The following is a 23,593-nucleotide window of genomic DNA, read 5'->3' as shown; positions in this document are numbered from 1 at the left end:
GCCTCTCTGCCAACAGACTTGTAACAGGGATCTGTTTCGCTGTAGTCAGAAGGTCATCGCAAACTGATGTCTCAGGTATTTTTTTGCAAGACGGAGACATACGGCGTTAGTCCCAGCAGGTCTGTGATTATGTTGACTCACAGCAGCTGGGCAGCCTTCACTAATGGCCGGCCAGTCGCCTCTCGGCTCCACGCTGCAGCTTGTTTGTCACACGGCCTCCCGAGGCGGGCCGAGGACGGCCAAACAGAACAGACTGCAAACCGGCTTTCCTGTTTTTCCACCTTGCTTTTTGTTCAGCGTGCCTCACATCGCATTTCATGGCAATCAATTCTGCAGCAGATCAGCATTTATAACACATGCAACGACTTGAAGCTAATTGAGCTTTGCATTTACATAAATCATCGCATACATCAGGATTACTTTGAATCAACTGAACACCTGCAGAATGTTGCAGGAATCACACAACTGAGCAGTCCCAAAGGGCACATGTTGCGCCTCGTGTTTCATGATATTAATTCAGCTGTATACCTTTCTTTTACAGTTAATTAATAATCCTACAATATGAATAAACTATGTCAACAAGCACTCACAGCAATGACATGCAAACTGAAGGTTATGCTGTGAGAATTACAGCCCTCATCCCACTGGTTGATTTGTTTTTTCCCAACCTATGTAATTCCACTGTCACTGTGCTATCACACTGTATTTGTTTTCCACCCTCCGGGGGTACCGCATTTAGTATCAGAGACACTACTCGTGTATCAAAAAACGCTAGCAGACCACACACTGTGCGCAAGCCGCCGACGCTGATTTCATGCTGCTGTTCCGCGGCAGTAACTCATACAGGAGACCACACACTCCCACTCTTTCTACAGATGGAATAAAGTGGTTGTGATAAGACCGTGTGGGAGTGCATTACAGCGCAGAGCCACCGAGGGAAGATGATTGTCAGGGTCCAGCCGGAGAGAATTAACAGCAGGTGGTAGCGATGGAGTAGCATTTGGTCATCCACACTCTTACTGTACCCACTGACAAATTACATAAAATACCCTGGAGTTTTATGTGCAGGTCCTTTAAGGGAATAACGTGTCAGAGAGGGAAATGGGCAGAATGTGTGAGTCCGGGAACACTCGGTGCATGAACATAACAATGAGATGAAATGCAAATCCGTCTTGTGCCTGAGCTGCAAGGAGGAAAAACCCAGCAGTTTGGCAGCTGGGCACCGTGTCATGCTGACTCACAGCCTGGGGCGGCCGGAGTGGATCAAAATGCAGCGAGCAGCCAAAGGATGACGTGAGGTAAATGTCAGAACTTGTGGTGCAGTGCCCACTTGATTCCCAAACTGCTGGGAAATATCTGGTAGACTCAGGTGATACGGTTCAAACGTCTTCAGGTTTGACGGTGGAAGAACACACCAGATATCCTCACAATGCAGTATACTTGTTACAATTTTCTTTTTGTCAGCAAATCCAATAGAAAGACCAAAAACAACGATGCATTAGTCTCTCAATACTTCCAGACTCCCCATCCAAGCTATTTGTTGCTACTAAAGACATCGCTCCCACTGTCAAATCTGTCCGTTAAGTATGGAGCAAGAGGCAATTACCTTAGCTTAGCATAAAGACTGGAGGCGGGGGGAAACAGCCTGGCTCGCTTTGAAGTGAACAAATACGCTCATGATTAACACAATGTATCATGTTTGTTTCATCTGTACACAAACTGAAAGGTAAAAATGACAAGTTTTAGATCCAGGGAGAGTTCCTTGATGTAGCCTAACTGCAGGGAGCCGAAATAAAGCAGGAACTTCCCGGTTCTGTTCTAGAATGAAGGAAATACTATAGAAGCTAGCTGAATAGAGGCTAGCCCGGACGTGACATCGTGACTGCTGTATTTCCTGGCAAAAAACAACTTCCTCAACGACTTCTTGGAATCGTATTGTCACCTTGATGTTGTCAGGCAACCAGCAGATGCTGGTTGTTCCCCTCTGCTTCCAGCCATGATGCTAAGCTATGCTAATCACCCCCTGGCTTCCAGCTCCATAGTGCACAGCAACAAGAGTGGTATTGAGCAGCAAGAGTATGTCAAAAATGTCTAACTATTCCTTTAAAAAAAAAAGGGGGCGCAAATACATAATTTCATTTTTTCATTTCATTTTCAACTGGGCATTAATACACATTTGGTGCACCAATGAATATTTACAGCATCAGGACAGTATATGTGGGATTGATTCAAAATAATGCCTGTGTCTTTTGTAAAGGAGGACAATGTCACCCAGTCCCAACATCTCAACAAAGAGAAAAAGGAGCAGTCCGATGCAGTTTAGCCAGATTATCTAAACCACTTCATTTGGAGGCAAACTGAAAGTGAACACATCCAACATGTTGGTTATAATGTCTTATTAATTATAAACTGTGATGGATGTTTAATAATTGTATCATTTGCCTCATTCCCTCTTCCAAATACATTAACACAGCTAAGCTATGGGTTTGTTTGTCTGATCGTCTTGCTGCTCTTGTTTCTTGCCCCATCTGACTTCTTTGAGCGATATCGCGGCTTTCCCAGGTCCAACCATTAAATACATGAATTGGGAAATACAAAAGTTATTATAACCTATAAGAATGACGGCCTAGCTATTAAAATAAGACCCAGCTGTAAAACTGCAATTTACCTTCAAGATGAGGCCCTTAAATGTAGACTTACGCAGTCCCTAATATCTGTCTTGTGGACTAATAAGGATCATCTCACCTCAATTTGTAATAAACAAGAATTATCCATTAAGCTTCTTCCCTCATATATTAAACACCATTTGAGCCCAGCGTGCATGTTATAAGATCTCATATCAATATTTCAAGGAAATATGGGATGCATTCATATTTCTTCTATAATTAATAAGCACACCCCTTCGCAGTGCGTGTCCTTCATGTTATTTTGACTTTCATGAAAAGTCATGAGAGTCGTGTTAGACACAGCATGAAACTGGCACACTCAGGTCTCGAGTCATTACTGTACCGCAGCTGATTGGAGCAAACTTGTCTCCACCTGGATCGCTGTTTCTATCAAATATGACATTTACATTGGCATTCAGTGCTAGTACGTTGTGCCAGGATGGTAAAAGGTGCGCTTGTTTTATTAACTGCAAAGTGCAGGAGTTCACTGTGCACATTTGTTGAAGCTGAAGAAGCAAGTGCATTGAATGACATATCCTATATTTTTTTATATTTTGACATTTATTGTCAACCAGGAAGAATTTCAACAGCAAGGACAAAGATTTTGAAAGTCAGGCATTAGAGCTGCTTAGTCTCTATGTTAACCCCATAGAGATATGTAACCGTGCTGGTTTTTCTTTAAATATATCAAACCCTTCATCTATTAAGGATTTCTCCCTCTATCCTCTTCTGTCTACCTCCATTTTCATTCTCAGTCTTCACCCAACATGGCTCCTCTCTGCCAGCTACTTAAGAAGGACGCCACCTGGACCCAGGTCCCCACCCTTCCGACTACAAAGAGGCACTACGGTTCATCAAGCGACAGCTCGGCAACCCCACTCTCCACAGTGGCCCACTTGAGCCTGGATGAGCCCACTGGGCTCGTCGCTCTGCTCTTTTCCGTCTGTGCTGGAGTGAAACAGCCACTGGTCGCGACCACTTGAGTCCTCTGAGAAACTGAGATGAGAAGACACTCAACAAATGCTGGCCCCAAGCCGCCGCTGTTGTTGTGATAGATGAAATCAGTGGCACAGTGCAGAAGTAGTGGCAACAGCATTGGAGGCAAGCAGTAAGAACAGAAGAGTCCAGTAAAGCTAAATATGCTACAAATTTCAATTTAGTCAGCCTGTTTATTTCAGATGACCTACATTTCCTCGCTGCTGCTTCATCTATTGTTGTAGCCCTATGGATGCTGCTTTCCTCAGCTAGTCGCTGTTTCGAGGTAGATAGCTACTCAAGATGACTGACAAGTGTTGAGCCAGGAAAGAGACCCACTTGAGGGGAGTACAGCAGGATTTCCAAATGCACGCTCTGCCTAAAGGTCAAGAGCTGGGATACAGTAGATTTAAGTGTGTGGCTTATCTCGGCTGCTATGGATGAACAGTAGTCATAGTACCTGACTTGTATAAGAACAAGACAAGCAGAACTGAAGTTTGAAATAAAATTCTGGTTTATCACAGCTTTGGTCTTATTTTCATAGTTTTGGTCATCAATTCTGTCATTCCTACCATTTAAATTATAATCAGACAAGTTCTGACAAGCCGACAGTTTCACCAGATTATCGAGTAAGAGTATAATTGCACATCCCACCTATACACCTGAGAATATACAGTTCACATCAGCATTGTAATATTCATATTTTTATGATTTTTATTTTTGAAATGTAAGCTATCCTTTATGTTTCTGTTCCAAATTCATATCCGTACAATTATCCCTCATTGAACCCTAGCCTTTTTAGCACAGCCTTAATACTACCCCGCATTTTACTGCACATAAACCTTTGAATCTTGCATCTTAAAACCTAAAGTAACTGCCCCTGAAACGCCTGTGGTGATCCGTCATTGCGCAGGAACAACTATGGCGAATATTGTAGGTCAGAGTTGAACCAGGAAGTCAGTCTGTAAAAACTGTGATGGATGTTTACAACTGAACATGGGTCATTTTTTACTTTCCGACTTTGTTTTGTCTTTCTAAACCCATCAGATTTATTTTCTTGCTAGATCGTAACAATTAACTTGATGGGTAAAAAGTTATTATTGTTGACACGAACGACGGCCAACACTACAAAAATATGTCATTTGTATGAATCTGTAATTTTCCTTTAAATGGGTACTCCAGCAGTTTAGTTGCGCACTTCCCTAAAGTTTGGGGGCTTGTGAGAGACAAGAGTTTACAGCCATGCAAGCAGCTAACCCTGACTCTGCTTAGGCATGACATCAGCGTAACATGTTCATGTGAAGCAGGTAATAACTAGTGCTTGTTAGCATTTGCTAATTATTACTAAATACACAGTATGTTCAAGTTAATCCATCTTAGAGAGAGATAGAGATGTTTTAGTCACTTTCATATTTCATATTTAAGGTACCTGAGATAACCCCTGATGATGTCATCAGAGGTTATTTTCTGATGACATCATCAGGGTTGTTCCCTTCAGAGCCATCAACGCCATTATGCAACTGTTTAGTAGTACTTCTTATGACGAGTAAATGGACTTTGATGCGTAAAATTGTGCCCCTTTAAGATGAGGATATATGGACGTATTAGAGTCCTTTATATCTCTCTGTCAGACTAATAATATCTCTATTTGTTTTTTTAGGGTAAAGCCAAGGGGGCAAACTGTGCTGTACCGAGGGACCTTGTGAGCACAGTTTACCCTCTGAGAAGGGGAAAATAGACCCGCCGGCTCCAGAGCCAGCGACTCCCACAGAGAGCATCAGCACCACAGGAACCCATTCCCATCGATCTGTGTGGAGCCCTCCATCAAGCTCCCGGTAGGACACGCCAGTAAAGTGAAAATAATCTACTGGCTACAAAGTGCAACTAGGGTGAACGCCTCGGATCATTTTTCAATAAGCGGCAGTCGGACGAACAGAAGAAAGGCAAGAACAAACTCATCCAGCATTATAAGGAATTACAGCAGGCTGCCAAACAGCGAGGCGTTAATTTACTGCCCAGATTTGATCTCACAAATTAGGGACATGGAAATAAGATCTCAGGCGAACAAAACCACTAAACACTTCAGCAACACTTCATTAATCATTGATAGATCTCGCTGGATATGTCCAGGTAACGTAACACCAGTGTCGAGGGGGTAACAACAGAGGAATCTTCACTTCACTCAGTCCTACTTGTTGTTTTAAGCAATGTTCCTTCAGTAAAGTACTAAATCAAACTGTAAAAAAGTGCAAAACACTAGAATTTAAAATTCCATATGCACATACTGATGTAAATTAGTAAGTCTTTCAATGAAAGCCGTGTGATGCTGCAACACATTCCTACAGTTCTTATTCATCAACCACTCTGAGCTCATGACTGGTTAAATAAATTAAAATGAACATTATAACATCTTGAATGAATCTAAAGTGAAGTAAAGAAGACGGTATTCTTACATACAGGTTGATCACTCACAGCTATTTAAGGTTATCCTGAGGGAAAATGTGGATTGTTTTACTATTGAAACTTTTGGGAGCTAAATGCTGTTGTTCACCATGTTCACCATCTTGGTTCAAGCATGCTAACATTTGCTAATCAGCACTAAATACAAAGTGCAGCTGAGTTTATAGTTTGTAACAGTATAATAACAGTCTAGATCGACCAACAAACACATCTAAAAAGCAAACATGTGGTTATTGTCTTGTTAGACTCAGATTTCCTGACTTACTACCTCTAGAAGTATGTAGCAATGCAGATACTTTCAGTTTTACATGTATGTGATGACCCTCTGACACATCAACCTCTGAAAGTTGTGCCTCCACTCCAATAAAAAATGGAGGTGAATGGAGTTTTGCTTGTCTCAAATCGTTGATAAAGGGACTATTTCCATGATGAACATATATTCCAATAAAATAAACTGTTAACTTGATTTGTGGATTATCCAGAGTAACAGGGACAGACATATTTTTTTTATGCTTTTTAAGTTTTTTTCAGTGCTTTTCAGTACAAATGAAATTCCATTCACCTCCACTGTACTGGGGTGGAGGCTCAAATCCCAGAGATAGATATCTCAAAACTGTCTGCATCGCTTCATACCACAACAGGTAAGTGAGTTGCTTTGTAATTTTGGTGAACTAATCCTTGAAGAATAACCATGTGTTTTGAAGCCAAATGTGTCTCAAGAATAAGACTGAAGGAGATTTAATGGGACACTGCAGCAGAACAGGTTGCTATGATGATCTGAGAAATGCGCTTTCTTTAAAAATGTGTTTGTTTCGCTTAGATGACTAGAAGATTGTTAAAACAAGATACAATCTGTGACAAAGACCTTCATGACATAGTCTCTTTATTCTGAAGATTTCTTTCTGCCATTACAGCATGAACACCATCAAAAACATGACATAAGCCATTAATCATTATATACACACCTGTTATGAAACTGAGCAAATCGCCTGGATTTAAAATGTGCTCAATCATTGTATTGACTGCTGCTTGAGAAAATAAGTCATGAAATCCTATGTCCTTAATGTATTGGGGATTTACATAATCCATACTAAATAATGGGAAGCCCGGGGCATTACAGCCCATATGTCATCAAGAAAATTCAGATGAGTAAGCGGCCTCATTGAACCTCCCCGTGGTTGTGCCTTTTGATGTTCGAACGAGAGGGCGAACAAAGGACAGCAACACAGCTGGAGAACCATCAACAGGTACCCTTTGGAAACGAAAGGAACTCTGCTGCCTGCCAGGAAAAGCAAAGGGGAAAATTGCCCTCCTCCATAGTGACATTGTACATCCAGCTCTCCAATCAGTTCTCGTCAAAATGCGGTGTAGATGGACAATTTGCATTTTTCCCTAAATGGAGCAACCCTCCAGCCCACCTTGCTCATGTTCACACTCACACACACATACACACACACACACACACACACACACGCTTCATATCTTCCGGACTCCCTGTCAAGAATATAGTGTGTATTATCAACCAAAGGATGACAGCTGAGAGGAAGCAAAGTGCAGCTTTTAGCAGCCTGTGTGTGGTATCAGACAAATCACAGAGCGCGCCTATTGTATGCAAATGAGCCCGTTTCAATACCCTAACCCTTATAGGCACCATATCATTTATATATATATATATATATATATATATATATATCAGACAAATAACAGGTGGGTGGACTGGAGTATATACACACCTAATCACCTATTTATTTCGCATACATAATAAATAAATGCAGAGTTTAAGGAGAACACAAACAGAACATGATGCTTCCTGAAGTATGATTTACTGCATAGCTGTAATCACCAACTGGAAGTCACACACAGGTTACACACTGTTGATTCATAATGCACATAAACTGGACGTAACGCGCGCGTGGAGAAACCCTGCAGACAGACTTACTGTACTGTAAGTGGCTGTCGCTGTACAAGCGTAATGGAAACTGTGAGCAGCACAACAGGAACAACAAAGACACGGCATCTGACTCATCTTCACAAAGCAGTTTCATTAGGTGACGGGCGATGGATTTATCTGTGAGGATGGTACCCACTTGTATAGCACTTCAAAAATGGAAGCATTTGACTCCACTATTATGTAAATAATCATGCACTGACTCGTGTCTAGAGTTACCTTGACATTTGGAATATGTATCTGGTATTTCCTTTAACATGAACCTTGTCTCGTTGTTGGCAGTAAACACTTATTTAGCATGAAAACAGTGTAATGTGTCACTATGTGTTACATTAAAGCTGCACTAATCAATGTTTTTATTTTTAACCATGGATCAGATTGCTACGTGGGATCTGAAAGGGTTTGGTATAGCGACAAATCCACAGATGATTATCATCCAACTCTGCAGTTCCCCTCAGCTATTCACAGTGTTTTCACGCATTTTAGCTCATTGTATTGTTTCTGTAGCCCACAAACTCACCACTCTCATTTACCTTATTTTCCGGCAACAGCAGGCAGCTATTCTCAGCAAGTTCTGACAACCAGGCTAGTGGAGAAAAAATCAGTGAATGCAGCTTTAATGCAGCTTGAACACACTCAGATTACATTTTCATGTAAGTAGAATCTTCATACATACACGGACTGTATGTTATTTTATAATTTCTGTAAGCTTTTCAAACCAAAATGCTATTTTTTTACTTGTTTTCCCACATTGTTCCATTCAACTCTCTCCGCTTGTCGTCGTCATCATCAGGCGTGTTTTAATCGACGAGCTCGCTGCTCAGTCAAACACCGCGTTCTGACAGTTTCTGTGATTTTCCATTCGGGCCGTTACTGCTCACGCTAACCAAACACTGCTACGCTAACATGTTACTCCGACCACGTCGTAATCTTTCACTGACGCAGGGAATATATTTTATCTGTTTATCGTTGTGTTTGTCTGGCATAGTCCCTTTATTGAAAACGACATATTGGCCAGTTTTGACATTCATACAAAACAAAGAGCACAACATATATATATATATATATATATATATAATATAATATATTCGTCATTAAAAAGCAATTATGTTTTTGTCTGCCATTTAAAGCGGGCTCAAAGTGCTGCTCACCCTGATTAAACGTCATTAGTCTGCAGTCCGGGAAGAGTTTTTGGTGACAGTCTTAGTGCTCTTTCAGAGGCTTTCTTACACTCGCCAGTCGAAAAAGGAAATACTGAATTGTTACGGTAATTTACACATTTATAGACGAGAAGTTTGGCACAATTTGAGTTATTGTTTCAAAAATATCACCGGTCTCAGTCTTCAAAAATCCAATACCAGTCATACCTGCCTATCTACTGTATATACTCATGTGGATATTTCCAGACGTTTAGCAGAGATGATTTTCACCCCTTAAGCCATATTTAGTCTCCCGGCAACATGAGCAACTCAACACAGGGAGGAAGGCATATATATATATCTATATATATATATAGATATATATATATGCACAACTGCACGCTGCCGTTGCTTTTCTCCCTCCGAGCAGAGTTGCCGTGAGAACACCTTGCGCTCACCACATGCTGTCATCGCTACGTGTCACATTCGGAGCAATTAGTCACAGGAATACACAGAGTCAACTTTCAGGGTCAGCCTGGATGGAGGGGCGCTCACAGCCTCACCGTGGCAACTGAGATGGGGCCCCTCAAGACAGCTGGTTCGACATGTGCTAACAGTATCACAGCTTGGCTCGAGCTTCAGACCTCCGGCCATCTTCATTTTGCTCGCGCAGCTTTTGGAGGTATGACGCCGATGAGCATCTGATCGCGGATTACCGCTCCAAGTTCCCCGAAAGTGGAGATTTTACTGCGTTTAGCGTATTATCAACGCGGCACAGTCAGGTGAGGCCTCCAGCTGTGGATTACAGGTTTGTTAATCCTCCGTGAGTACGTGTGTGGCCTCGGATCCTCAATCTAAAGTGCAGGCCAGAGATTCAGGCTTTCTTATACTGCAACTACTATTCCCATAACAACCACTGCTGACGCTACAACTGCTACTGCTACTATTACATCTACTATCAGCTGCTTTAACCACATTGGGATTGCACTATATCTGCCTGACACACAGTCAAAGACAAGAATTTGGGTACAAATTTCTACCTTCTGCTGCCGCTGTTATTACAGGACTACAGAGTCTTTAAGGAGGCGGATACGTTGTATACCTACAGGAAGGATTTGTGTTGAAATATTAACTCCATTAAAAGTAAGCTTTTATTCAAGCTTGAAGAAAAACATTTTGAAACTATCTTGTCAAAACCAAAATGACACACATGCACATTAAAGCAAATTTAAACCCAACTGATCTAGGAGGAAAAGATCTTTAGTTAAGTGGGATTCTCCCCCTGGTTATTGAGGCAGATTGAGGTTGTGTGAGCTGTGCGATTTGGGAGAAGAGTTTCAATTTCCCATGAAAATGGCGCAACAAAACAATCAAATATCAAAATGTTGATTTAGTTGGCTGACTTTGTGTAAAAGCCTGAAAAAGAACACAATCAATGTAGTCAGTATTAACTAGTGTGCATGTACATTCTGATTCCTCCAGTATTACAGTTATACAGTAGACCTACAGCTACATTTTGTTAACGGTTTATGGATTTTGTTGTTTGTTGTATAACATGTTGGTATGAAATGACCGTGAAAACTATTGAAATTGGTTTCCTTTACTTGTGGACGTTGTATTAGTGTTTGAAATGTGTATAGCTGCTGCTGCTATTACAACCACTACTACTACTACTACTATTACCACAAAGGCTGCCTCTACTAAAACTGCTGTTACTACTTATTAGTACTACTGCTATGCCACTATTACTACAACAGCTACGACTTCTACTAATATATGTTCCTACTGCTATTGCTGTTAAGGTTACAAATACTGCAAACTATTCCTGCCATTACTTCTACAACTACCTCTGCAAGGATATTTGCTACTGACGCTTTCAAAACAAACAGTCCTTAGTTGACTAAACTACAACGTCCCTGAAGAGATCAGTCCTGCAGAGTTGATATCAGCGTTTAAATCACTTCTTCGTCACACACTAACTTAACTCCATATTCTTTTACATGATATTATTCTCTTCCCTTTACATTTTCACACGCCACTTTCTTCTCTTCACATTTTATTTTGTGAAAATAAGATCATTGCTTTTTATTTTAGTTCAGGAGAACGATGACGAGGGAAAATAACGCGGTGCAGGAACATAGAGGACAGAGAAAGAGCAGATGAGGACGCTGTGCAGCCAGCAGAGTGAAGTGTATATAAGACTGTATGTACAGACGGGTGACAAATTCATGGCCAAACCAAAAAGATGTTCCCTCGTTTGGTGTTTTGATGATGGACTAGATGGAAAAAAAGACTCTGGAAAATAAAGAGCAGCTCTTCAGATGTGTAGAGAACAGACGATTCATGTGCATGGCTGTCTGTGTGGCTCCTACAGCACTGTGGTGAACTGTATTGTTGCATTCCTCCTGGGGTGTTTGGTCTTTCTCGAGCGTGGCAGCACATATCTATATAGACATCTTTGTACCATTTTTACTGTCCCACATGATGACACTAGATTTAATTAGTTTCCACAAACAGCTCATCGTTGACACAGTCCAAAGTGTTTCCTTATCTTTGCAGCAGAAGTTTCTTTTTTTTTTCTTTTTTTTTTTTTGCACAAAGCCACTTTCAATTCATTCACTTTTAGTTTGAAAATCTATTGATAGAGTGCAGAAGAATAAATCTAGTTTCATTATTTCTGAGAGCAAAATTCCCCTCTGAGGTATTAACAGGTGAGAGTACGAGGTGATAAATCTCATACCGTCAGCTGAACGCTATGTTTGAGCACCGTCGTCCAATCACTGAGCGAACTCGTCAAATCAAAGCTCCGCTGCCTAAAGACATGGATGGCTGGGTCAAATACTACCTGCAAATAATTCTTAGCTTTGGATTTAACCTACTTGGAGTGCCAGATGAAATGGGTCTGCCTTATGGAGTCTGGATGAAGTCGGGCAAATCACACAAAAAAAAAAAGAAGATATCAAACTGACATCAAGACACTTTCCTATGATTGTCTTAACTTCATGGTCTGAGCCATCAAGGATATTCCATCTGTCCCAAACCTACAGTAATATCACAAAGAGTGCTGAACATATTGTACCAGGAGAAAATACGTTTCTTCTAATGATGACGGCTTTGCCCATTTTGTCCATGATAGCTCCTCTTTGTTGTATACAGGAAGTTCTTGTTTCTCAGTAAACCAAAGTCCCGACGTGCTGCTGGCCTTTGCTCCAACCTGCAGTGTCGACCATTTTCATACAGTAGGCCTCACACAAGGGCTAGGCAATATGGCTAAAGGATAAGCCCGGTCATAGTCTGTACTTTTCTTATCGTCAACAAATCCCATGAAAAGTCCAAAACCAAAAATGTTTGTCTCTCAATACTTTCCTGCTTCCCCAGCCTGTCTTTTGCCCTCAGCCACGAGCCCATTGGTTCCTGAAGTTTTAAATCTTTAAAAATGGGTCACGGATGTGTAGTTTAATTTTCAAAATAGACCAAATTATTTCCTAAAGCAACTGGGCACTGTAGTTTTTATAAAATGGCACTCAAACAGGAGGAAAGTGGGCATTTGTTGGGGACTATTTTCAGCTGCGGATTGATACTATGTATTTAGAGCTCTAAAATTTGTATTTACAGCAGCAGAAGAGTGTATGTAGGACTGAGTCACAATAAAGCGCAATGTTTACTGTAACAAAGCAACACAGTGCAACGCTGTGCATCATTGCTGTGTTTATGGACAACAATGGAGACGCATCAGGCTTTGGATACACAGACACTACCTGTTGGAGTCAGTGAATTGGTAGATTTCGTAACCCAAGTTCCCAAACAATGGCATTAGCTCACACTAATACTCTCCGCCAGTATTTTAGAGTTGTGTTTGTGTTTGGACCTGTGTGTGTAATTTGGACCAACAAGCAATGAAATGAATTCCCTGCAATCGGCACCTGAGATCCCTTGTTCTTTATCGCAGTCTGCCACAACCAAAAGAAACGCAGTCGCTGTCCTGAAACACTGCCTGTCCTGTCCAACTTGAATCTGAAACCACTGTGTGCCTCGGGGGTCCTTTCTAATCCACACAGCAAGCAGTCAAATGAAGCTCATCTCTGTACATTCTGCAGGGGGGGGGGGGGGGGGGGGAGTCGCAATGTGCCCTGGGCCGTCCTGACTACTGTTAAGAGCATGAGAGCGCATGAGAGCGGCCTGTTTCCTACAGAGGAGGCGCAGTCCGCCGCAGTAAATGTAACCACTTCACAGGACATGAATATTACAATGGCTCTCGTTGCTGTAGCCTAGAAACAACGCTGGATCCACCTTCCCTGCTCTGTGCAGTCGTCCCCTTTTTAAGTGTTGCCTGGCAAACTGGAGGACAGGCCTGGTGCATTAGTCCCCCCCCCCCCCCCACCACCACCACCACCACCACCACCAGCTGAAAAGTCCTCATCCTGAATAACAGTATCTGACTTCCATAATGGAGGGCGCGCGTCTCTGCGGCCTCTGCGGGGAGGGAAGTTCATCCCAAATGTTGTTCTGCGGTCGATTGAAAGGCTGCATTTTCAACAACGCGCGTTTGAATTAATTCAATTAAGTCCAACTCGATTGCTTCTTTGTTGCGGTGATTAAAATGCAGGGAAGAACGTGCTTTGACTGTGGCGCGTAAACAGAGAGGGACTCGGCGCAACACATCGCCCCATCCACAGCTCATGATACATCTTTATGACGCAAATGCATCATCGCAAGTGCAGCGTCAAACTGATGTTATCTATGTTTGTGTGTGTGTGTGGGGGGGGGGGGGGGCATATCAAATAAACGCATTGATGGAAACTGGGCTGGCAAACCGCTTTTAGGTGTCTCCCGTCTTTCATTTCCAATCACTTGTTGTGGTAAAGCAGAAGAGTTCTGGAGCTGTTTGATCACGCAGCACCACCTAACCTGACGTGTCAGCCTCACCTCGGGGACACACACGCAGCAAGGTGCCGTTTGAAATGTCAAAAGTATACCGGGATCAGCAGAAGCGGCGGAACTCAGAGGAGCTGTCCCCTTCAGCACCACATCACATCCCTTGCTCACAAAGCCTCGCTATCCTCCTTTAAAAAGAAACACACACACACACACACACACACACCTCGGCATGCCCGGCACCCCTGGACCCCCTTACACTCCCGGTGACGCACCGCCAAAGTTGAATCACGGTGTCCTGCTCCAGCTGCAGCGGAGGGGACGTGCGCTCCAACAGGGCGCGCTACGTCATTCTCCGGTCTTATTTCGCCTATGGGTGCTTTTTTTTTTTTTTTTTTTTTTAAAGTGTAAATCCAAACATCTTCGCGCTGTTTGACACAAAGCCCCCACCCCACCACCCCCCTCCTCGCACTACAACTCCCTTTGGACCTGCGAGCGTGCGCTGCAACATGTTGCTTAAAAACTTTATCCGATGTGAATGTTTGTGATCAGGTCGGACTGTTTGCGGCTCTGAATGTCGACTGCTGCCTACAGACCGTTTCACTGCCCCGAAAATGTGACCGTCCTCACAATAAACCGTGTCCTGTTGCGCACCTGTGATGGTTATGGGGGCTCAGCGGTACTGGTTTTAGGGACTGGGACTTACCTATGGTGGTTATAACCGTGATGGCAAAGTAAAATGACCCTGCGAATTTCCACTGCACCCCGGCTCTGTGGGGCTCTGCCTCCATGATGATGGTCTCCAGTTTGCGGTAATCATCCTCGCTGATGTTATATTTCCCCTGGAGACGCTTCTCCTCGGCTTCCAGCTGCTCCTTCTCCCGCATCTCGAAGTCGGACTCCAGGGCGTCAAAGACGGCGGCCCCGACGAGCAGGTATGTGAACGTGCAAATGATCAGGGACAAGGTCCGCACGTTTTGCCGCTTCATGGCCAACAGGAACCGGCGACCGAGGGGCTCATGTCCCCTCGGGTTCCCCGGGAAGGCGCAGCGAGCGTGGGGGAAGCCGTGTGGACAGCGCCTGGAGGCGGAGGCGCAGAAAGGTGCGCTCCGGTGATGGTGGCCGCGGTGGGCGCCGGAGTCGGAGCAGCGGTGGAGATCCTCCGCCTTTCGGTGTTCCCGGTGACAGACCCCAAGATCCTGCTCCTGGTTTGCGGAGAGACACAAGAGACTGCTCGATCGCCTGGACCAGGAGCCCTGCAGCCGAAAGACCCTGCGCAAGACCTGCCCAAACCAAGTCCTCCCGGTGCGCAGTGCCATCAACAAGCTGCTCCCAAGATCGCCTGTTGGTCTCTACTCTCCTCAAGTGAACTGATCTGAGGTGAATAAATTCTTCCAACCAAATAAATAAAAAAAAAAAAAGCAGATCCCCTTTCCTGTCTGGTCTTTGATGCTCCAGTCCTCACTCTGCCTGGGATGTGGTTCTAAATGTCCTGTAACTGAGCATCGTTCCGCATGTCTCTAAGTTTCAGCTGAGCACCAACCTGTTCATTGTAACCCTCATCAGCGTTCACACTATTTTTAGCGGCCATTCCACATATCCAAAAAAACATCCCATCTCTGTGAAATCCTCAAATCTTCCTCGCAAACAGCGGACATCCTCATCACAAATGTGCTGAGTCGTCGATAAGTCGGGGTGGGGGGGTGGGGGTGGGGGGCGTCACAGAGTATCTCAGAGGCACATCAACTTGAGAGATGTGACTCTCCCCGTTCGCAGATCATTTCACAGCCTTATTTCCTTTTTTCTTTTTTTTTTTTGTCTCCAGCTGCTCCAGGATCAGCTCACCACTTGTTGTAGGAATAAAACAATCTCCCGAGCACGCAACAAATCACCGCCGACAACAGGTTCCATCGCAAAGAAGACTTTCTCCAAATGTATAAATATATATATATGTGTGTGTGTGTGTGTGTGTGTGTGTGTGTGTGTGTGTTTTTAAGGGTGTGTAGGAGATGGATGACACTTTACAGCTACGGCGCGCTCCGTGCCCGCAGTGGTACTCGTGCTCCGTTGCGCACATCCAAACCTCCCCTCCCGCACTGTCTGCTGATCATTTCAAGCTGATTTTGGGAAAAAAAAAAAAAAAAAAAAGAATGCATGTGTTTTCCCTCGCCGTGCGGGGGCCTCGGAGTTAACCATGCGTGGCACGAACTGCTCGTATTTTGAAGGCTCCACAGTTTATGTCTCCAAACACTCCAGACTCTGATCGGTGGGCGTCGCTCCTCCTGCCGCTGTGGGTTTTCTCTGGCTCAAAGTGTCACGAATCAGGCCCGAGTCCTCTGTCTGCTCCTGGAAGTCTTCTCTGAGAGAGAGGGAGGGAGGGGGGGGGGGGGGATCTGCTGGGGCACAACTGACTGCACCCCACCCGTCCAGTCTTCAACACCGCGCGACCCCTCCCACAGTGACCACTCCTACTCATTATATGGACAGAGAGGGGTCACTTAGACTCAGATGGTCACGTTAGTGCTTTTTCTTCTCCATCCTGGCTGCAGCGGGACAGCAGCGGGGCTGCAGCGGGACAGCAGCGCTCCGCTCCGGGCTCTGCTGCTGCGCTGTCCGAGGTGCTGGAGCTACTGTACGCACACGGTGAGGAGTCACCGAGGCACATCTCATGAAACAGGGAGGGATACATGTAAAGAGATGTTTATACACAGCCCACCCTGAAAAACGGGGTTACCACCCGGGCAAAGAAGACAACTGCCCCAGACCCATAAGGGGCCCAAAGGCTCCAGGTTCACAGCGTAGCAACTTACCCTGTGGTTACATTGCAGAACTGTTTGTTGATGCTGTGAGCACCACTGAAGCCCAACATAGACTGCAGTGATAAGGGCCTTAAAACTAAAGCCTGATTATGCCCTAACCTTGAGGGCCCCATCTTGTAGGGACCCCCAAAACCTACATTTTTTTTATAGTTTACACTGAAAACCGTAGAGCACGGCTGCTGTTTCTTGCAGTTCCAGTCTAAAATAGTCTGATAGCTTTTGAATTGTTATTTCTCGTCTGGATTATATTACATTAAACATTGATGTTGGAGTCAGTTTATAGTTTGAATGAGTTTATAATGTAGCATCCCAGAGCAGGCATGGAGGAAAAGTCCCAGCATGCATTGGAGCAACAGACTGATAGACAAGTCTAATTTCGTGTGTGTTCCTTATTGTGATTTACACTGTGTTCTGCGTTTCCACAGTTCTATTTTTGTCCTACAATCAGTTATTAATATTGAATGTGGTTAGACCATGAGTAATGCTGTGTGTTGGCGACTTGCTCCCCAATGTGAATCCATATACCAGATTGACTCGGGCTCAAGAGTGGATTGGCTATTATTTCAAGACTTAGTGGCAAAGCCTAATCTATTCTGGGCGTTTTATGACTTTATAGACAGTAGACAGTAGAGAGATGACAGGAAACGAAAGATGGGGTATGGCATGCCGGACACAAAGCAGGGGCGTTACAGTTTATGATCGGTGCCTTAACCTCTACACCACCAGGGCACCTCCTATTGCTTTTAGTGAAGATACTGAACCTCCACGTGCTCTTGATGAGCAGGCCGGAGCCTGTAATGCATGATAATACAATACAATACTTTTTTTTTTTTAGTAAATTATCTACTACAGTTTGAATAAACTGTTTATCTAACTCTGCTAAAATAGTTTCCCTCGACTTATTAAAAATGCAGTTTCAGTTAGATGTGTGAAAATATGTTGATTCAAGTGAGAAGTTACAACTAAGTTATTAGTAATCTATGCACACACTATGCACAAAGAGTAGTAGAAATGTGGGGCTGGGGGGGGGGGTGCTAGCCCTGTATAAAGAAAAGGGAGGGGGAAACAGCAGACAAAACTGTGAACATAGACCAGTCTGCCAAATGTAAAGTGTCCATTCCAAAACCTACTAGCGGCCTTGATAGGACTTTCTCATAAAGATTTGAAAAGGCGTGCTCCTCTCTGGTTCAGTCATGTGCAGCTTAAACAACCATCATCACTGATCATATTTTTGAAAAGCACTGTGAGTTCTGAATGATTTAGTGCCTGAAGTTGTGAGGCATGCTGATGAAGCTCAAGTTACGTGATGGAAAGCTTGAAAAGAGTTACTAAATGGACCCTGTGGTGAGGCTACTTTCTCAACTGCTGTTTCCAAGTGCGAGAGGCTTTTCAGCCAACTCGGACGACACATCTACAGTTTGATAACAACTTAATAAACTCCATCTGCTGATGAGGTGCTATGACTGAAAGCTACAGAACAACTACTAAATGGACCTTGTGGTGAGATTGTATTCCCATGGTTTTTTTTTTAACCATTGTATTCTGATTTGAATCTGCGTCAAACAAACAAAACAAAAAAGAAAGGAAGACGGGGGGGGTTATTCGAGGTGAAGTGTAAGTGACTTCATCTCATTCACTTTATATCAAGAAATTGATTCGAATTTTTAATAAGATGGGATAATGCTGGTATAAATTGTGCTAAAAATGGGATAAGAACAAAACTACGTCATCTGCATATAAGGTCAGTCTGTTCTCTGAGCTTCCAAATTTAATTCCAGAAATATCAGAATGACAGCTGATGGCTAGAACAAATAGCAATGGTGAAAGGCAGTCCTGGAGTCCAAAAATTATGTTTTTGGACAGCTGAGGGGATAGTGCACAGAATCCTTATCCATTTACAAAAGTTGTTTTCCCAATTGGGTATTTCATTTGCACTGAGAACCATTCTGATATTACGGAAAGCTTCATGACCCAAAATAAAACCTTATTGGTCGATGGAAACCAGAGATACTAAATATAATTCTAATCATCAAGAAAGAGCCTTTGCCATCACTCTTTGATCAGATTCTATTAATGAAATTGGTCCTTATGCAAACTGATTTTCTTGACTGAGAGTGAGTACCATCACAACTTCATTCTCAATTGTGAAACATGTTTAAATCTAGACTAAAGTTATAAAACTGTACTGCACTGGGAATTTTTACTTTGGTCTCATCATTTATATTACGAATATAGATGAATAAAGATAAGTGTCAACAATTGTGGCCACCTCATTATGTAGTAATAGACAGTAGCACACTGAACAAGTACAGAGGAAATAGGCGTCCAGAAAGGTTCCCATGCTCATTATATGAAGTACCAATGAAAACTGGATAACATGCACCTATAGAACAATCCTATACTGTGCATAGTTGATGCCAGTGACAGTCTCCATGGTCCCTTAACCCTTCGACCTGATGCAAATGTTCGACTACTTTTCTCATTTTTACTGGGAGATAATTGGAGAATAAATCTATAGTATCATATCCTGGACTGCACTCAGACCAGCAGCTATAGAGCCTGGGCCAAAACCTCAACTGTGTAGCTACTGTTTCTACCCATGGAGTTCAGTAATCATATATATTTTATATCATTGCCTGGGACACAGATACTAGTCCTCCAGTCTGATATTAAGGGAATGGGACAGAGATGGTGACATCTCATGAGAAAAAAGACATTATTTTATTTGGGTTATTGGTGGTAACCACTGGTTCAGTCTTTTGTCATTGTCACATTTTTTCTTAACTGCCTTTTCTTTTTACATCCAAAATGTGGGTGGAAGTAAACAAAATGATTAGATGAGCAAACATAAAAAGCTTTTATCAGCTTCTGAATTGCTAATGCTGCATTGTGTTTTGTTGTTGTCAGTGTTTTTAATACACACTGATGTCATTCCCACTTCTGTAAGCTTTCAAAGCTTTGCCACAAAGGAGTTTAGGGATCCCTTATTTCCCGTCCGACTAATTTTAGGCTTGAAATGAAACACTGCAAATCTTCCATCTTCTCCATGAAAACAAACCCACTTACACACACACAGATACTAACGCAAACAGGAACAGGTTTGTCTCAGTAAGAAGTTCAGTGCATGCAGTAGCCAAGACGTCCAACCACAGTGTATCATAAACGCAGCCATTTAAGAGTCTAAACAGCTCTCACTAATCAACAGCGTCTGGATCTGGAGTTGCGCTATATTTAGCTCCCCCTTTCTCACATCTCAAGTCCCCGCTCAGCCCACCTACAGAACTCCTAATGCATTTCTGGAGAAGCTCGGAGAGAAAAGTTTAATAATGGCAACTGCTTAGATTAGTCTCCATGGTAATGACAGCCAACGTACAGTAGGACGGCCCTGCTCATCATACAGGGCTGCACAGGGCTGAGCGAGACACGCAGTGAGAACACTATAAATCAACTAAATCAATGCACGCAGAATATGACAATAACTTCTTTGTTCTTTTAAACTAGAGTCTATATTTTGTATGATTCCGTCATTGGACAACGATCAAAAGAAAATCAGTCAACTCAAAATCACATTGGCTGAATTCCACATGAATGGAAGGAGACAACAGGGGCTGGGGGGGCTGGACCTACCATTGAGGACTCAGAGGTCTTCTTCTTGGTATTTCATTTCTGGGAATTTGGGTATTTGAATGACTTCAGGAGAACATTCCACGTGAATGATTCTGATTGTATAAATCTCTTTCTTCACATCTGACTATTAACAAAATAGAAGTAAGTAAGGATCGGTGAAATAAAAAGGGATTCAGCAGTTCTGCACCGGCCTGACAGTTCTGACAATGTTAACTACAGAAATCATCTGTGGTCTGTTAAAAATGCATGATTGATCACACGTATTCACTGTTGAAATGGAATAACGGGGCAGGCGAGACAGAGGATGTGAAAGCATAAATCAAAAGGACGTTAGGAGGGGAGTGGATGCAGACGGGCTATTTGTGATTCTTCTCTTTTTTCATTGGCTGAACTTTAATTTAATGTCTTCTTACTGCCATTGACTGTTTCCTTTTAAACATATCCCAAGAAAACCTTTTTTTTTTTGGTCACAATCTTTAAATGTCTCAACATGAAATAGTAATTTGACAAAATAACTGTAACACAAGACCCATTAACAAGTGTCTCTCCCGGCCTTCATTCCCCCACCTCCCAAACCCCCCCCCCCCCCCCCCCCCCCATTGTTAGCACTTGATGACTTGATGAAGACCATGAGATGCGGCTGAAAGGACTAGAAGAAGCTGATAAGTGGAATTTGTGTCAAGATTATTTTGTCAAACATTCAATTTATCTTCACCTCAAATAAAGACGCTTTGGTTCAGGGGTACATTTTAGGTTAAATATATAATAAATAAAAAACATTATACTTATTCTGACATGGAAGGTTAGTGAACAAGGTGAAAAAAAAGTCATTTTTTCATTTCATGGCGACTTTAACTGGAAGGAAATTCCTCCATAAGCTGCACTCCCATTTGAAACTTCAGGTTGGGTTTATTTCATATTTAGCAGCCGGTGTGCCGTGGCAGATAGCGCATTAATTAAGCCAGGGAGTCACAGTGGATCAGTAAACATGCAGTGCATGAGGACTCCTGTGCACCTCTCTCTCTGCAGTGCTACAGGCGTGAGAGTGAAAGAGCAGTGCAGGTGTCAAATCACTCGTCCTTCTTCAGCACACACCCTAATCCCCCCCACCCCCCCCACCCCGCCCGCCCACTCCATCGCTCCACTCCTGACATCATTTCCATATCAAGGTTGCAGATATATATATATGTGGATGGACGTGACTTACCACTCAATAACTGAACGAGCGGACAAAGGGAATTAATTGAACTCTGGCTTCTTGGAGATTCATTTGCATGGATGTTTTCATGCAGAGTCTCGGGCAGAGCTCCGGGGGATTTCTTCGCCACTAAATGAAAGGGCTCTTGTTTGCTCTCAAACAACTCATTTTCCTCACTGCTGTAGCTACCTAATATCAGGCGAGGCGAGGTGGGTGGAGGGGGCAGATTGATGGACGATTGTTGGGCTGATTACAATCCGAATTACAGGAATGCTGCAAGGTAATCAAGGTTTGGTGGCTAAATAATGCGCTGTAGATTTCCCGATAAGAAAGCTCATTTAATACTCAAGGCGAGATGCTCGGTCTCATCCGGATGTCCTCAGCTCTGGGGAGGTCAGCTCCCTGTCTGGGGCGGTCGTCTCACACAAAGACTTCATACACACTTTAAAGCGGCTCAAAAGGTCATTCACTGCGGTAGAAGAAGTACTCAAAACCTTTACTAGAATACCCAGATTTATAACTAATTTCTAATGCCATCAGATCATCTAGTTGAGTCAAAGGAAAGTTTTCAAAAATGGAACTTCTTTTTTTTTTTTTCTTTACTTCCTCTGCACAGAGAGGAGTCCATGCCAGACCCCAGAATTTAATTAGTGTGAATAAGGTGAGTGAGTTTCGATAAGGACACTCTTAATTGTAGCCCTGCTTTGTAATTTCGGCTTACCGCCAGTGAAGAAGACAGTTCTAAGGGTCAGTAAACAATATGAGGAAGAAGAATTTGCATGTGAGAAGCAAGTTCATGCAGACTGTACTGGGTCCGTGCTCTCACACCGACACAGGCCACTTAGAAGAGCCAATTTGTTAAAAATGAACAGTAACTCTAAGCCCGTACACACACAGGCACTCTCCCCATAATCAAACAAATAAACAGATGAACAAATTAATAAGCATGGAGGGCATGACTTTGGAATTGTTTGCGTTGCATGCATAACTGATGAACTCGGCGGATTCCATGATGTATTATTCACATATGTAAACTAGCACGTTTACTACGAGCGGAAAGCGCGGTTTGTCACTGAACTTCAGATGTGACCTTCACGGGGAGACATCGCTAGATTCAGAGGAAAAAAAAAAAAAAAAAAAGGAACAAAGAGGCTTCACTTTTCAGAAATCCCTGCTATTTTTGAAGAATACAGAGTTACAGTGAAAGACGAGATCTACAAAAACAGCATTTCTTTTTCTTTCTTTTTTTTACTTTGCCATATTGTCTATGCCATTACTTTATAAAAATACAGACTCACTCCTGGTGTAAGGTTAATGGTCAGGCAGAGTGAATAAAAAGAAAGTGCTCCCTGATCCTCTGTTTATTACACACTCAAGCTCTCATTCCACACAAAGCCCCGACATAACGGCTGGTCAGGAGAAGCTGGTCTTACCAACGCTGGTCTGCCTTATGTTGAGTGTTTTTTTTTTTTGTTTTTTTCTATCACTGATAAACCTCCTTTCAAAGCCCCAAGACATTTTAGCCTTTCGACAAGGCTAATCTTCCTGCAGCATCTCCCTATCACCCAGTTCACATTTGGTTCACCAGTGAGGGGATGGAGGAAGGCCCTGCAGGGAACAGTTCACAACACAACACGCATCCTACATCAGCCACCTAAAAGGCTGGAGAAGTGAGATTGTTACTGGAAGACAGCTGATTCAGGTTCCCAGATGGATCATGAGTAACACGTTTCCCAACAGTGCATCAGCAGCGCTGTGGGTGCACTGGTTTACTCCCAGTGCCTCAGAAAGTACTGAAAGCTGATGAACCGTGGTGAGGTCGCGGGGTCCTCCTTAAATCTGCGGTGACACTATCTGAACCGCTGATGTTTGAAACATGTCAAAGC

The 23,593-nt window shown here is 43.1% G+C and overlaps 1 protein-coding gene across 2 annotated transcripts in view; it reads right to left on the bottom strand.

Annotated features, from left to right (window-relative positions):
- kcnk9 (potassium channel, subfamily K, member 9) overlaps nucleotides 1-15,482 on the bottom strand; it is a 33,480-nt gene extending 17,998 nt beyond the window's left edge. The window contains exons 1-2 of one of the 2 annotated variants that reach the window (XM_070921977.1): nucleotides 15,465-15,482; nucleotides 14,770-15,055 (exon numbers count right to left, since the gene is read on the bottom strand). In XM_070921977.1, the coding sequence (XP_070778078.1) occupies nucleotides 14,770-15,052 (283 nt within the window). In that variant the 5' untranslated portion in view covers nucleotides 15,053-15,055; nucleotides 15,465-15,482. Of the gene's footprint in view, nucleotides 1-14,769; nucleotides 15,383-15,464 lie in introns of those variants that run through there. The other variant, XM_070921976.1, reaches the window with a different exon arrangement.
- Nucleotides 15,483-23,593: the final 8,111 nt, after the last annotated feature.

Source organism: Enoplosus armatus, chromosome 16, assembly GCF_043641665.1.
Source record: "Enoplosus armatus isolate fEnoArm2 chromosome 16, fEnoArm2.hap1, whole genome shotgun sequence".
Taxonomy (NCBI): Eukaryota; Metazoa; Chordata; class Actinopteri; order Centrarchiformes; family Enoplosidae; genus Enoplosus; species Enoplosus armatus.
The sequence above is the reverse complement of the archived record's forward strand: the minus strand, read 5'-3'. Positions and strand labels throughout refer to the sequence as shown.